Source organism: Alligator sinensis, unplaced genomic scaffold (assembly GCF_000455745.1).
Source record: "Alligator sinensis unplaced genomic scaffold, ASM45574v1 scaffold632_1, whole genome shotgun sequence".
In the NCBI taxonomy this organism is placed as follows: Eukaryota; Metazoa; Chordata; order Crocodylia; family Alligatoridae; genus Alligator; species Alligator sinensis.
The window spans coordinates 638,978-655,515 of NW_005842408.1; the positions used below are offsets into that span (position 1 = coordinate 638,978).

The 16,538-nt window shown below is 66.3% G+C and overlaps 1 protein-coding gene across 1 annotated transcript in view; it reads right to left on the reverse strand.

The window, feature by feature from the left end:
• Positions 1-4,642: 4,642 nt before the first annotated feature.
• Positions 4,643-16,538, reverse strand: part of XXYLT1 (xyloside xylosyltransferase 1) — a 21,686-nt gene continuing 9,790 nt past the window's right edge. The window contains exon 3 of the mRNA XM_025211495.1: positions 4,643-5,994. Within this exon, the coding sequence (XP_025067280.1) occupies positions 5,594-5,994 (401 nt within the window). The 3' untranslated portion in view covers positions 4,643-5,593. The remainder of the gene's footprint in view (positions 5,995-16,538) is intronic.

A 16,538-nucleotide genomic window follows, 5' to 3' on the forward strand; every position in this document is an offset into this window, starting at 1 on the left:
GCAGCCCCGGGGGAGCTGCAGGCGGGCTCACGCGGCTCGCAGGGGTGCGCACAGCCATCTGGCTGGGTCTCAGTCCTCCTGCCACACGTGCTCGTGCACGCAGGCACGCTCCCTGAGCCCACGGTCCCACGTGGCACATGCCTCATGCCTTCCCCAGTGCATGTGGAGGGGGCGGCCAGGCACGGGAGATGGCAGCTGGAAGCGACACACGATTCCTGTTGGCCTCGCTCCCTGCCCCTTGTCGACCAGCTCCCCCCACCCTTGCTCAGGCTCCCTCCCTCTCCCCGTTCGCCAGGATCCAAAATGCTCCTCGCGCTCCCTGGTCACTTCGCTGCCCTGCCCTGCAGCCGGGCTGGCGCTAAAGCCCCAGGCCCAGCGTTGCAGTGCTCCCGGACCAGAGCCCCTCGCGTCCCGCCGTGAAGCCCCGTCCCAGAGCCAGTCCTGGAGAGAAGACTCAGCCCGCCCAGGGTCCACCTGGTCGTCGGGGCACTCGGGCTGCTGCGGCCCGCTCACGGGAGATGAGCACGGCCACGCTCCCGTGGAGCTGGGGGACGCCCTGCAGCGAGGCTGGGGCACAGGGCAGGGCCTGAGGGACCTGGGGCGAGACCCCCAAGCACCAGGGTGCAGGAGGGGCAGGGAGCCGGAGACAGGCGGCAGACACGGCACCGATCCAGCACCGCACGCAGGGCCACCGATCTCACTCGGGATGCACAGGGCAGCCAGGTGCTTCGGTGGGCATGAAGCAGGAGGCGCCGAGTCTCACCAGCACCTTCGACGTGGTGCGCGGCGGGCGGGCGGAGCAGGCGCTGCCCGGCAGGCAGGCGGCTCGGCTGGAGCTGTAGCCTGGCCCAAGGCAGGAGACGCAGCAGGCGCGGGGTGGCGGGCGCCGCGCTGCTTTGCCAGGTGGATTTTGCCCGCAGCTCTGCTGGGAACCAGAGCAAGGATGAAGCACTGACTGCAGCACTGCCCTGCCTGCAGACGGCCCCGGGCATCTCTGCAACAGGGGCTGGCCCCCTTGCACCCACAGCACAGGACGGAGGCCCCGAGCACGGGCAGCGTCCAGCCGCTGGGAGCTCTGTGCTGCCGCGGACGATGCAGCACACGACCAGCGCCCCCACCCCGCCAGCCGAGCTCCCGCCCCGGGACACGGGCAGCCGGAGCAGCTGGGAGACGGCCACCTCCCGGGCTCCCGGTTTGGGCGGTCAGGTGTCGCCAGGGTGCTCAGCTTGGGTTGAAGCCTGGCCTTTCTGCCCCGCAGTTCGCCTGGTGCCGAGTGAGGTCCGCGCGGCGGCCAGGCCCGTGGGCACCACAGCTTCGGGGTCTTTTGCGAGCCCAGGGGACCCTGCGGGGCGGCGGGAGCCTCCTCCACGGAGCCGGGAGGGCTGGTCAGGGGCCGGCGGGACGGATGTGCTGGGGAAGAGGAGTCATTGGGGGCCAGGAGCCGGCCACGTCTGGTCCTGCTGACTTGTAGATGTGCAGCCTCCCCAGGTCTTCACCGATTCTAGGTGGGTGAGCACTCCCACCTTGGCCACCGGCTTCCTGTCGGGCAAGTTAATAGCCTTGGTCTGGTGCAAGACCGACGCAAAGCGTTCGTTTGAGAGTTCGGTTCTCTCCCGCGTGTCGGCTGTCCTGTCGCGCTTCCCTTGTTCTGGGGGGGCAGGCACTGCCTGGCCCAGAGCCTGGTGTCCGCGTGCCAGCCGACATCCCCCCGACTTACGTGCTACCTACATCCCTGTGAATAAGGAGAGCGCTCCAGGCTGGGATTATGGGGCAAAATCCTCCTCGCCGCCCCCCAGGGACTCTTGGCAGGTCCCTGCTCGACCCGATGCTCGGCTGCCGAGTGCCAGCTGCCACCCGCCCCTCGGTACCTGTACACTGCCCACATAAGGATCGTATTTTGGGCTGGGTTATTGGGTGAAACCCCCAATAACATCTCCCTCCGTCCCCCCAAGCCGCACCGCGCCAGCCTGGGCAGGGGCATCAGCGGGGAGACTGGCCTGCAAACTCTGAGCCTGGGGTCAGACGGGGCCTGCTCAGACTTATTCAGAAGTGCTCCCCGGTGGCAGAGACATGAGGTCTGGGGCGGCCCGAAAAGGATTTCCACCTGTAATCCTAGCCCACGCTCAGGCTGTTTTTCAGGGCTCCGTGCATGATGCATGGTATCGTTTTACATTTCAATTATCAAATACACATTTTAGCTGACATCCTGACTCTCTAGTCTGTGCAGTTTGTTTTGAACACCCTTTCCTTGGGCAAGGATTAGCTTTGAGAAAGGAACCAGGAACAAGGAACTGACTCCAGCCTCTCGCTGCTTCCGGGGGCTGGGAGCGCCCGGCCCGCGGACGCGTCTGCAGCAGGGAAGGGCCCGCGCGCGGGGACACGGGGGCACAAGCAGCCCGGCTGGGCCGGCTGCACACCCATGCCAGCCCCACTGCAGGGCAGGGACCGAGACCCCGGCTGGATCGCCGTGGCTGGCCAAGTGGGACACGCTCCCTGGGGCCACGTCCACCTTGCGTCTCGCTCCGCTCTCGCCCTGCTGCAGCTCCTGGCCGTGGGCACGCGGCGGCACGGCACGTGCCCCATTACACGATGGGCACAGCGGGTTTCTTTGCTCCCCGTTTCCCATCTGTGCGCTCCACGCGTTTCGTAGCTGTGATACGTGGAAGCTCCCATGCCCGTTGCCCTTTGCACTGGCTGCCCGCTGCCATGGCCCAGGCTGTCCTGCAGGTGCTGGGCCCCCCAGCCTGGGACCCTCTGCAAGCCTCTCCGGTCACCTCCGCCCTGCTCCAACGCCCACCGCGGGCCTGCCCCTGCCTGGGCCGAGCCCTCCCCACCCTGCCTCGTCTAGGACCGGCGGCGGGCCAAGGCAGGACCTGGCGCAGGGCAGGGGCTTACACATGGGTGCCTGGCGGCCGCTGGTCCCCACCGCCCCGAGGCTCTTCCCTGCCCGCCGCCCTCCCGCTCGCGGCAGCAAGCCCAGCCTGAGCAGGGCTGTGCTGCAGGTGGAAACACAGCTGCTGCCGAGAGCTGCGGGGTGACCCGGTTTGGGACAGGAAGCGAGGCGGGCGCTCCCGTGATGGGCAGCGCAGGGGGGGAGAAGGCGCTGCGCTGCGCTGCTGGAATGCAGCCGGGCGCTGGGCGCTCTCCCGGGCACAGCTGCTGGGCGCCAGGGCCGCAGCGAACTCCCTGCCCCGGTCCCACCCCTCCCTGGGGCACCAGGGCTCCTGGGCGCAGCCTGCACGCAGAGGACGTGCTCTGGGTATTGCCACAGCAGCCGGTCCCAGCTGGGTGCTGTTTCCTGCACTCCTCCCCAGGTGCCCTGGAGCAGCCCCACCCCGCCCCTGGAGCTGGTGCAACTCAGCACCCAGGTGCTTGTGCCTGGGGTGGGCGGCTGGCCCAGAGGCACGGGCCAGCAGCTGCTGCATGGTCTGCCCGGCTCTGCGGGGCCCCTGCTGCTGCTCTGGCCCCGGCGTCCCGGGCCGCTAAGGCAGCTGCCAGGCTGCTCCAACGTGCACCCACGCGTGACAGGCACAAGGAGCTGAGCACACAGGCCTGGCCTGGGGAAGCCTTTGCAGCGTAACACAGGTCACATCCAGCGCAGCAGCCCCGCCAGAGCTGGGGGGCTGTGTGCGTGTGCCAAGGGGGCAGGGGTGGCTCTGAGCTGGTATGCTCATGCCACAGGTGTGCCCAGCAACATGCCTGCACAGGGCTATTGCACAAGCTGCCATGCGTGCGGCAGGGCAGGATGACACAGCCGTGCCCCGGGCCGGCCAGGGAAATCCCAGAGCTCCCTCCGACGGGCACCGTGGGTGGCTCAGGGCTCACATGGGCCGTCTTGTCTCAGCGCAGCTCTGCCTGCTTCACACGGCTCAGCGCGCTCCCGTCTGGGCTCTGCCGTGGGCCAAGCCTTGCTCTTACGGACTGCAGCAAATTTCCTCTCCCCTCCGCTTCCCAAATTGTGGGGTGGAGTGTGAGGTGCCCCAGCCCCCCGCTCCCGGAGACGCGTCCGTGTGAAGGGGCTGCACAAGGGCACTCAGCTGGCAGGTGGGCCGCAGGAAGACAGGCGCGAGACAGGCCGAGCACCCAGGAAGCAGGAGCTGAGGCCGTGGTGGAGCAGGCGCGAGCCCAGCGCATGCAGCGTGTGGGCTCAGACACGGTGCTAGGAGCCGGGGCAGCTCGGGGGCTGCATGGGGGTCTGCGCCATGATGCCACCTCCGTGACGGGGTGGCGGGAGCTAAAGGCACGGGCAGCCCCAGGGAGAATGCTGCGCATCGTCCCCATGCTCCCTGGAGCGCGGCGTGGGGGCCAGGGCCATGTCTGCCGCAGCCACGTGACCCAGGTGTCTCTGCAGCACTTAGTGCGGCCGTCACAACGCTCAGAGCCACAGCGTCAGGCGCAGCGGCACACGCGTACCCTCCCCGCAACATGGTCACACCGCCCCGCTGCTGCCTCTGCAGCACTGGCGCCAGGCAGGAAGGACCGGGCTCGGCTCCTCAGAGGAGGGGGAGCCCGGCCGGCCCTCGGCTGGACTGTGCGGCTGAGGGAGGCAGCGCGCTAACCCAGGAGGGGCCTGGCGATCCCTAGGTGCACAGATCCCCAAGGCCTAGTGGCCCGCGTTGCCTCAGCCACTAATTATCACTCTCGCACACGTAAGGATAATAATGGATGAGAATACACTTTATTACGCGCCTGACAGGGGACACTCCTGCAACTGCACACGGCTGAGGCACGTAGGACACGGTGCCGTACCTACCCGACAGCTGTGTGCTGGCTACATCCTAACCAGAGTGAAAGAAAAGAAAATATTCATACAAAATCCATTTGCCTGAAGCTTCAGGCCGCGGGAAGCCGACAAGGGCAGGGCGCCGTGCAGCTGCACGGCCGTACAAAAGGTTGGGGGAAGCTGGACAAAGGAAGCTCCTGGTCCAGGCCCAGGCCCAGGCCCAGGCGCACCGAGTGGCTCTGAGGAGCCGTGCAGTAAAGCTTTGTGGCTGGGAACGGGAGGCAAGTTTCCATGCTCCCATCTCACCTGTGGTCCCAATAGCCCAGCAGCGCTGCTACGTCACCAACACGGCTCGGTGTGCACGCAACCCCTCCCCACCCGGGGCCGGCCCGCCGAGGGCGCTGACACCGGGCACCATGCCCCAGTTCCCAGGCGCGGACAGACAGCGACGGGCTGTGCTGCGCAATGGCCGGGCGAGCGGCTGCGCCGCGGAGCTGTCAGGCACGTGGGCCCGGCGCACACGGGGCTCTAGGCTTTCGTTACGTAAACTGGCCTCAGGGCTGCGCTGGGACGAGGGCAACGGTGCCAATCAGAGGGAGTGAAACCAGGCTGCGAAGGGCCCCCGCAATGTGCCCAGGGTCACGAGGTAAGCCAGGGTCAGCGCTGGGCTGATGCCTGGGGTCCTGCGCTAACCACTAGGTTACTCTGCCTCCCTGCAGGGTGAAGCTACAGGCTATGGAAGGGTTACGGGGCAGTCCCGTGGCCCAGGTGCCCGCGGCGGCCAGGGGGCGCGGTGCTGGTGCCCCCACCTACCCCTCGCTGTGAGCTCCAGCCCCGTGGGGGGCGGCGGCGGCAGCGGCAGGGCGGGTGCTAGTCGTCGGGGATGGGCGTGTTGCAGTTCCCGTGGTAGATCTTGACCGGGCCCTCGCAGGCGTAATAGTGGTGGAAGACGTCGCTGTAGCCATGGTCCTTCCACCAGGTGCAGAGCTGCCGGTTCCAGGTGCAGTCCAGCACGTGGAAGAGCTCGGGATGCTCCATGCCCACCAGGGTGAAGAAGTCCTGGTCCCCCAGGTGCCCCTTGAAGTGGTACTTCTCCGTGAGCTCCTGCAGCGCGGCCGGCTCCAGCAGCCGGTTGTAGAGCGGGGAGCGGCGCATGGCCTCCAGGTCGAGCAGCAGCACGCCGCTGTTGAAGCCCGGCAGCCCATCTGGCGGGGGGTCGCCCACCTTGGTGCGCGGGTTCTCCCGGCGGTACTGCCAGAACGTGTGCCTGGGGGAGAAGAGCACAGCGGGGCCGTCACTGGTCGTGGGGCGCTCAGGGCACCGTGCTGCCCACCCCAGCCGCGGAGAGCCGCTCCCTGCTCCCACCTGCTGGCCCCCGCGCACGGCCACCCTCACTCCCCGGATCCAGCAGGAGCCCCAGGCACGCAGCAGTGCGGGACCCCCGAAGTCAGAGCTCCTGCACCACCAGCCAGGGCCCCTTTCCAGCGCCCAGCAGGGCCAAAGCAGAGCTCTCCGGGACGAGGAAGGTGGCAGAGCGGAGGAAGCGTCTCCCTCAAGAGGTGGGCGGTCCAGCCGTAGCTCCAGGGCTTGTCTGACCCCGCTCTGGTGTCCCAGCACCTTTCTGCAATCACGGGGCCCCGCTCCCCTGCACAGAGGCCTCCCCGCTCTGCTCGCTGCCCCCTGCCTTGGCCTGAGCGCAGGATCAGGTCTCCCACTCCAGCCCCAGCTTGGCGTCAGTAGGCCTTGCAGGGGTGCACGGTGCCCCTCTGGCCATAGGCCACCCCCATGAGCACATCCCAACGCATGACCTTGCACTGGCTTTGCTAGCACCAGGCAGCTCACGTGCACCCACGTCCCCGCAGATCCGGACTGGTCTGTAGGTGGGGCTGGCCTGGCAGGCTCTGCTACCCCCAGCCCTCCTGCACTGCCTGCATTTGCCCAGCCATGCCTGGGCATTTGTCTTTCTGCACTGTTACCAGAAACGCTGAATGGCTCTGGTAGGACGTCCCCACCACCACCGCCGTGCATGAAACTGGTGACCAGCAAGAGCGAGCTAGACCGGTCTGAGACGCACCTGCCCCACCACCGCCCCGTGCCCCGCAGAACGGAGCAGCCCACAAGCCGGGCTGGTCTGCGCTCTCAGACACGCAGCGCCAGCGCGCTGGCTCCACTGCAGCCCCGGGGTCTGCGCCTGCTTCAAACCGGTGCCAGCAGGCGGGGAGGCTCCTGTTCGCCTGGCACTGCAGGAAGGGGACCCCCGCTCGCCCTAGCGCGCACCCTTCTTCCCCTGCTGCTCTGCGCACACCTCTGGGCCGAGGTGTGGGCACCTGCGGAGCACAGGCTCCCCGCCCCGTGGGACCGCTTGGGGACACAGGAAGCGCTGCCACTGCCCTGGTCACCAGGGCTGAACCCTGAGCTCCCACCACAACCTTTTTTTACCCACCCTCATCCCAGGTCCTTAGCTGCAAACTGCATCAGACGCATCACACCTCTGTCCTCCCTGGCACGGCAAGAACAGCACAGCCACGTGCTCCAGCACCAGTAGCCAGGGGTGCCGGCCCTCACCGCAGGGCTGTGGGGATACCCTGCTCAGCTGACAGGCGGCCAGGCCGGCCCTGCACGAGGGCAGCAGCCGTACTCGGATGCAGCACGAGGTGGCTGGTTCATGGGCGCCCCAGCGCACCGAGGCTGCCCCGGCCTTTCCCCCGGTCACACCACGCACGGGGGGTGAGCACTGGGTGTCGTGCCAATGAAACCAGAGGGATGGTTGTGGTGGGGCTGGCTCATGGTCCGGGAACAAGCCCTGCACCCCCACGAGCTGTGCAACGAGGCAAGTAAGATTGCCCTGTCCGCTGGGGGCATCTGCCCCCGCCCCACAGGAAGCAGGTAAGGCAAATGCAGCGACCCCACGGCAGACATGGCTTGCCAGATGGGAGAGGGCAGACATAGCAGGTCCCCCAGCCCCGTGGTCAGTGCAAAGCAGAGAGGAGAGAAAAGGATCGGCCCTTCTCCAGCAGCCAGGTTGCAAGTGAGAAAACAAGCAAACACCAGCTGTGAAGCAGCCACGGCCAGGCTGGCGGCTACAGCACGGCACCAAGGAGTGAGACAGGCCCGGCTGGGCTCGGACTCTGGCTGCCCTGCGCCCCGGGGCTTGCCCCACCCGGGATTTGGCTGGGCACCAGCGCTGGCTCTAGGTCAACCCCCGTGTAAGCAGAGCCTGGGCCCCAGCCCAGCTCTATGGCACAGCACCGCCCCACTGCTCTTTTGCGTGCGCAGGAGCAACCAACGGTCGTCGGCTCGGACTGCAAGTGGAGACCTGGCAGCAGAGAGCGACGCAAGGACACGGGCAGGGCAGAGCGGGGAGAGGCCAATGCTGACCCGGGGAGAAAGCTGGGCTGGTGACCTGTGCCAAACTACCGTTTTATGAACCATACGTGAGGCCCTCGAGCTCCCACCTGTGGCGCCCGCAGCCCGACTGAACCAGGTAAAGGGCTCCCTGCCCAGGACCAGCACCGCCCGAACCCGCAGCTCAGCCCAGCCCAGCCCTGGCAGTACTGCCCACTGACCTTGCCCTGGCGCTGCATGGATTCCCACTACAGCACCCCAAGCCCTGCAAAGCCCAGGGGAACAGGTCTGGACCCGTCTCAGGGATCCCAGTGCCCACAGAGCAGGCCCCATCCAGCACCAGGATCCCATGGAGAAGGGCCAGTCACTGATCTGGTTCAGCACGACTAGTCCCAGGACCAGCACGGGCACAGTCCAGGAGACCCCTGACCCCATCACAGTCTCCCCCACTCCTGCAGCACCAGCTGCACGTGCTAACCATGGTGGAAACGAGGAGCCTTTCCCTGTGCATCTCAGACTGACCTTTGGTGACTCCGGGTGCCCACGACTGACAGCACTGACAGAACCACCCAGGCCGGGGACAGTGGGCAACGTTCCCCCGCCATGCTCCGAGGCCAACTGCAGCGCCCAGGGCATGATCTGTGCACTGTCCGAGCGTACAGCGAAGCCGCTGGTGCTCTCTGATGAGCAAAACAGATGGAAGCACCCAGGGCCCCCGGACAGGATGCAGAGCCGTGGGACAGGCTGTGCCGAGCGCCTCCCTACTCCCAAGTCACAGGGCAAGCACAGTGCAGTGAAAGGTGCAGCCAAAAGGCCAGGCTCGCTGCTCCAGATGTGGGTGCTGAGCACAGAAAGCAACAAAGGAAACTGCTGCCAGAACGCACAGGAGCGCAGGCACAGGCCCCGGGCTGCTCGGCACCCACCCCTCTGCCTGGATCCCAGGGCAGGCCGTGCCCCTGCAGCCTGGCTGGGTGCTGCAGTGCGGGTGCGCGCTACACAGAGCGCCAGCACCAGCGCGGGCAGCAGTGCCAGAGGGCCCAGGCAAGGGGGAGATGGGTCCCGTGGGCCTGACCTGCAGGGTGTGGAGATGCCAATCCCTGGGGCACCAGGAAAGCAGCAGCACCGTGCACACACCCCATAGCACTTTGCCGGCTGCATCCCTGCCCCAGTGGATGAGCAGCAGCGAGACTGCAGCTCGAGCCCTGGGTCTGCAGGCAGTGGGGTGCCCTCCTCACCACTCCTGCCCTCACGGCTGCATCACGGGGGACGTCAGGGGCTCGAGGCAGCAGCAGCACGGGGCACCGCGGGAGGCAGTGTGCACGAGGCCAGCGAGCAGTGCTGGACGTGCCCCTGGAGGACCCCGTGCTGAGCATGCACTCGGTGCTGAGGCCCACCCGAATTGAACCAGCTCATCACCTCGAGTGCCAGGCCAGTGAGAGCTGAGCGACATCCCTCCCCTGCCAGCCTCCCTGCCCACATATGCAGAGCCCTGCCGATGCAGGGCCCTGCTCACTGCAGCACCGCGCTGGGGCATTTCCCCGTGGCAGGAAGCCATCCCGGAGCTCCCCGTTGCCTGGAGGACGGAAGCAGCAGGACACTGCTGGTGGGGGCACGCAGGGAGACGGCCCTCCAGAGCGCCACGAACCACCCGCTCCGACCAGCGCATCACACTGCCCTGCCGGCCCTCTGCCAGAGGAGCACGGCTACCAGCAGCTCCCAGATGCAGCACCCAAGCAGACCCCGGCCACATCTGCCCTGCATGTTGTTAACAATGCCTGTCCAGGGATGCAGCTGCCCCTGGCCGAGGGGCTCTGCTCCAAGCACCCGTGTGCAAACAGCACAGCAAGCTAGGAAACCTCTGGGGAGCTGCGCTTCTAGCCAGTCAATCGGTGAAGCCTCCCAGGCGCCCTCCCCACTAGCACACACTGGCGCTGGCCTCCCAGCTCCCCCACGGCCAGCCGCAACAGCACAGCAGAGCCGCCCGCCTCGGTGATAACCCCCCATTACTGCCTGGCAGGCTGGCACAGGCCGGCACGTCAGCTTCCAAGGCAGAGCTGTAATTAAGGGCTTTAAAAATATCTCCTTGTTACAGCTCCAAAAATAGAGGGTGTGTGTGAGACTTACAAACTTCTGCATCCTGTCCTGAGCCTGCAGCCACCCCCCCGCGCCCAGGAGCACTGGGCAGAGCAGTGCAAGACACTGAGCCTGTATTGTGGCAGGACAAGGACTGGGGGCTTTCTGCACCAGCCACGTCAACGTGAGCTGCGGCTTGCTGAAAAGCAGGGGGGGGTGTTATGTCTCCAGTCCAGCCCGCGCCAGCTGCAGCGCCAGCTGCCTGGGTGCCTGGGCTGCGCGACTCTCGTCAGGTCGCCTAGGTTTGCTCCGCAGCAGAGACGCTGGCTCCAGTGGAGCGCTTTGGACCCCCAGGGCCTGCGCACACGGGAAAGGCCGAACCGCACCTGCCCTCCATGCCCTGCACAGGCTGCTCTGCTCTGGACTCCGCGGTGCTTATCCCTGCAGCCTGGAGTGACGCTTGGAGAGCTGTCACATTGGGGAAGCACAGGACAAATAGCTGCGGAGGTGGATGGCTGCAGCTCCGGGACAGCGAGCGATGGAACCGCAGCGCAGCGTAGGGCTCCAGGCCAGGGAGCTGCCGGAGACAGCTGCAGGTGGCCACTGAGACGTGCTCCTGCCCGCAGCCAGCAGCACTCAGGCCCTGGCCCCCCCAACACGGCCCGTTGATCCGTCACACCTGTCCAGAGTTTCCAGGCTCCTCCATGCATCTCCGGCAGCCCCCGGAGACGAGCTGTTCCTGGGAACTCTGCTCTGCTCCTTCCTTCCACCTTCTCCCAGCCAAGCCCCGTCTGCTTGCATGCCATGTCCAAAACGCTGAGGGGTGCAGACAGGCAAATGCCAGTCCCTACATACAAGTTACGTCTGTGTGCAGACACACGCACATGGCTCCCAATGCCCACAGCGGTACACACAGACCCATGCATATGGATGCTCTAGTGCCCATGGGGGTTCATGCAGAAAAGACCGCAGAACAGCCGCGTCTCTGAGGCTGCTTTTCTCAGCCGGTGACAGGACGATTATCTGACAGCAGGCCCCTGCTACCGTGAACCAGCACTATGGCCAATTTGTCAAGGCACAAGCTGTTCTGTACCGAAGGCTTCCAGGCAGCAATTACTGCCGAGTTCCTAGAACCGGGTCCCCGTCGCACAGAACAGCAGCGCTCTGTGCCCGCTGCGGCGAATCCCTGTCCCCAGTGCGGTTAGACCACGTGGCGCCCGGCTCCTGCTCCCCGTGGCTTGAGCAGGCCTGTCCCCAGCAGCAAGCCGGCCAGGAGCAGGGAGAGCTGATGGCGATGAGCTAGCACCAAATGCATCAGCATTACCAACACGGGGTCCGCCAGGCCCGTATGGCACTGCTCAGCCCTCTGCGCCTTCTTCTGGCTCACTGGCCTCACGTGTGCAGCCTTTGAGGCCCCAGTCTTGTCCATCTGGAAAACGACAGCACCAGCCCAGCTGAAACACAGGAAGGGAGCAGCTCCCCGACCTCAACAGCAGCCCGCAGCAATGTACTGTCAGAGCAGAGCGACAGCGCAGCCCGCCCCAGCGCCCCCCGGCCACGGCCATGCACCCTCCGCTCCGCGCCCAGGGCGAGACTCTCCCTGCCGTGCGTGCGACACGCTGACCCCGCGCAGCTACAGCTCGGCTGCCAGGAACCGGTCACGATGGGAGCCACCGACCAGTGCATCGACGGCTGCTCAAGACCCGGGTCCTAGTCGCGCTGGTTACCAACGCACGTGGACACGGTCCAGGAACCTCTCAGTCCCCGCTCCTGCACAGCCCTGCACCGAGGGGTCTCGGCCAGCCCCGCACAGCCCAGGGGTAGGCTCAGTGCACGCAGAGGGAGCACTGACGGAGATGGAGGCCAGCTGCAGCCCCAAGCCTGCGCCTTCCCTCACTCGTCTGCTGGGAAGGGACAGTGAGAGGAGGCAGCTGCCCAAGGGGGCCCAGGCCACAAAGCCTGATGCAGGGGCGGGGAAGAGCTCTCCAGCTCCCCCGGTTGCTGGCCATGCAGACAACACAGCTTTCCCCCCTGCTTGTCAGACAGAAGTGACCCTGACCCCTCCCCACACAGCTCCACATGCCAAGGGCTGCCCGTGGCTGTGCCACGCTCTCCCGGCATCCCCCTCTCCAACTCCGCTCCACCCATGGGCAGAGGGCACTGAGGGGGCCCAAAGTGACTGCAGGCATCAGGTCTGCAAAGAGCTCTTGCTCATGAGCAATGAGTGATGCACGCGAACAGGCCATCGGCTGCGGCAGGGCCTCTGGGATGTGGGCAAGGCCTGGCCGGGGGCAGGGTTCCCCAGGAGACGATGGAGGGCAGGTGCTGGGAAGCCTCCTTTCCCTCCATGCATGCACTCGGCTCCTGTACGGCAGCAGGGATGAGCCCGGAGGAGCAGAGCTCCTGCAACCGCAGGAGAGACGGTCCCAGGACAGCTCACGCCGCCACACCACCTACGCCAGCGGGAGCTGCTGCCTCCCGATGCCCTCAGCCCACCCCACCCCGACGCAGCCGCGTGCTCCCGGGCCCCGGCACGCAAGGGACAGTCCTCTTCCCTCGACTGCCTGCCTCCAGTGAGAAGAGACAGGGACAGAGAGGACAGGGAGCCAAAGCCACTGGGCTGAGGGCAAGGCGGGCGGCCGGCACGGGTACAGAGGTGGCCCTCGGCTCCTCCCAGAACCAGCATGCCAAAGCCCCATTCTCCAAATAACTCGCCCCGTGCAGGAGTAGAGGACGTAGGAGCCCTGCATCTGTGCCAGAGCCCCTGCAAGTGCTACAACCCCGGGTGCCAACGACAGCGGCTCTCAGCAGGCTGCTCCTTGGGCACGCCAAATCCCCCACAGGCTCATCCCGATGTGGTGAACGCTCCCAGGGGACCTCTCCCGCTGCTGGGATGTGAGCAGGGCTCAGGGAGGAGGGTCGTGGCCGGGGAGCCGGGCCAGAGGATGCAGCAGGACCCCTGGCACACACCCGCCGTGGCTGCAGAGGAGCTGGCTGCGCCCCCAGCCATCAGGCACAAGGTGGAAAAGCCGGCAGTCTGGCAGGGCTGAGCAGAGGCAGGGCCCCGGGACACGGGCACAGCAGGAGGGGGAGGTGGTGCAAAGCGCCAGACTGAGCGGGAAGGGGTGAAGCTGTGGAGTGAGAGGAGGCGAGGGAGCGTGGGCCTCCGTGTGCTCACGTTTGCGCGCCCGCGTCCTGCCCACAAAACAGAAGGGCCAACATGGCAGAAGCCGGGCTGCCCCGTGGCACCCAGGTGGGCTGCACAGACACGGAGTCCCACCCCGGCAGCACGGAGGCAGGATCCACGTCCAGCCCCAGAGGGGGATCGCGGGCCTGGGCTGCAAGGCTGCCCTGAGGCTGGGGTCCAGTTCCCAGTCTCCACGAGCAACACAGCCCTGCACGGTGGTTCGGGGCTGGCCAGCAATGGGCGCAGCAGGTAAATGCTCACGGGACCCCATCCCGCCCTGCAGCCCGGCGCGCGGGGCAGACGCAGGATGCCTGCCCCGCAGAAATGCCACGGACGGGCGCTGCCGCACGGAGCCACCGGTACGGCTCTGCAGAGAGGTTCGCTGCGCGGACGCTCCCTCTGCTGGTGCCAGCTCAGGGCACCGAGTTGGCTCTGGCTGCCAGAGAGCCCTGCGCTCAGGCAGGGACTGCCCGGCCCCTGCCCCGTGCTGCACGCGTATATGCAGCCAGGCTTGCCAGGTGGTCCGCAGGGGCCCCCCACAAACCGTGCGAGTGCTTGCAACACACCCGCATGCTGGGACCAAAGGTCTGGGGCTGCAGCATCAGGCCTCGAGGCCACGGCCTGGGCAGCCAAGGTGAGGTCTCACAAAGGCAGTAAGTGCCTCCAACTCCCGCCCTGCTCCAGGAAGGAAGAAGGTCAAGGCCATGGAGGGTGCCCAGCACCATGCAGGATCAGGCTTTTCCCACGGCCTGCCTTGCCCCTTACCTTGCCCTGGGGCCCCGTGCCACCTGTGTCTGCTCCGAGGGGGCAGGAAGCCCAGCGCCTTGGCTCCGCGACAAGGATGGTGTCGTAGAGGCACGGAGATGCTGGCTGGCAGGGACCTGCGGAAGTCGCATCTAGTCCAGCCCCTGCTCGAGGCAGAATCAGCCCTGCCCAAACTGTGCTGTGCAATCCGGCATGTCAGCTTCGTAAAACAATCGTCAACCCTGAGACAACACCAGACGTCGCGCCAGGGAAAGCAGGGAGACCGTGGCTGCCAACGTCCTACTGCTGCAAAGGGTGTTAATATACACTCAAGAGACCCCAGGCAGAGGCCGTGGCCCTGCTGCAGAGAAAGGCAAAACCCCACTCGTCCGTACTTATCTGACCGGGGGGAAATTCCTTCCTGACCCCAAATCTGGCATCAGTCTGAGCCTGAGCAGGGGGGCAAGACCCTCTAGCCAGGAACCTCTGGGTTTAAGTCCCAGCAGGAGCACTGGCACAGCCCAACCCCAACCCCATCCCTAGCCTGGGCTGCAGCCAGCACCCAGCATCTCTGGGGGAGGCTTAAACCCCCCCCATGACGCGTGTCGCACAAAGGAGAGTGGGAGGGGGCAACTGTGTGTGCCGTCCGACTGGGCAGACACTGCATACAGGGCACCACCCGCTCCGGCCGGTCTGGGATCTGTCGCACGCGCCAGCCCACGCAGCACAGTCCCCGAGTGAGCACCGTGCAGCACGTGTCCTAGGCCCTGCCCTTGGGCTGGTCTGCCACATGCCGTGCCCCATAAGGGTCTGCCCAGACCTGGGACAGTACTGAGGACCAGCTGGCAGGGCTCCACGGGCTGGATCCGGTCCACGGCCACGTTTAACACCGCTGCTATGGAGGAAAACAAGCCAACGGAAACCATGCAAGGAAGGAACAGTCCACCCACTGCAACCGGAGCGACGCAGAGCAGGGCCGCAGAGAGAGGCAGCACGGCACACACGGGCCTGCAACGCGCCTCCCGCCCGCACGAAGGACCCCACGGGCTCCCCACGCCCCTTCCCCCGTGCGGGGCTGGCCCGGGGCTCTGACAGCTAACGCGGTTTGTATTGTTCAGCCCAGTGCCTAAACAGAGCCCGCACGGGCGATGGTGACAGCACTTGGACACGAGTGCGAATGCACGACTCCGGCGCATCTCCTGCCCCGGTGCATGCGAGGGCCCTGGCAGGGCACGGACCACGCGCACTGCTCCCCCACCCTGCCCTGCTGCAGGCAACCACTCAGCCCAGCCCCACTGTCCACGGGGCAGGAGGCTCGTGCACAGGGGCCTCTGCTCTCCAAGATAAACACTGGCCAGGCATTGTTTCAACATGAGTCAAGCGAATGGGAACGCCGCAGTGCCATCCTGTTTTGCTGTGCCGAGGTTTTTCCCCTCCCGCTGCAGGATGTGAGAGCAGGCTCGGGGGTGCTTCCGCTCTGCTCCACTCTCGCTATCCCGCTTCCCGTCAGCATCTGCACCCGGGCAGCCCGGCCCGGCCCAGCGTGCCCGCCCCGACGCCTGCCTCCTGGCTGGACATGGTCGGAGAGCTGCAGCTTCACAAACAAAGAGCAGAGCTGCAGCAGCAGGAGGGAGCAAGCGGGGCCTGGTGAGGCAGGGAGGCTTCATTAACAAAAGGCCAAACGCACACCTGCTCTGCCTGGCCCCAGGGGATGAGGAGAGGAGGCCTGAGCACGGGTGCTGGCAGAGGCAGCTGGACACCAAAGGGCAGAGGAGGGTGAGGCTCAAGGGCAGCAGCACGTGGGGGCTCGGGGCTGTCTGCGCCTCCCCAAGATCATCCGCACCCAGGGGTCCTGTGTGGCAGGGGCCGCGGGCTGGATGCAGGCTGCAGGCTCCTGCAACGCCAGGTCCCACCTGGGGCACCATAAGGACGGCAACAATGGGTCCTGGGGGAGGAGTGCAGGGGCAGTCACAGCAAGACAGGCTCGCTGTCAATGGCTGTGGCCAGCGGGGCCAAAGGGTCCCAAATTCTGCAGCAGACCATGCCCCCGACTCCCAGAGGCCTGGCAAGCTCCTGGTTGTGCGAGAGCGGGCGTGTGCCGACACCCCCGTGGCGCAGGTTCATCCTGAGGACATCCCAGCCCCGTTCACCCTCATGCTCAAACAGCAGCAGGACACTGCCAGCCTGTGCCACAGCCCACGGCCCGGGGACAGCTGACTCCTGGGAGAGACCGCATGTCAAATGCATCAGTGCTGCACCATTTCTATCTCCCTCTAAAGCCGTTGAAACGGTCCCGGGCTCCTTGAGCGCCGCAAGAGCAACGCGTCGGAGAACAAGACACGGCACAGCTCCACTCACGCTGACACGAGGATCTGAGCAGACAAGAGGCCGAGCTGCCGTCAGGAGACCAGCTATCCCCACCCTGTTACAAAGCGTCAGTCCCCCCGTGGGCAGCAAGCAGGAGCC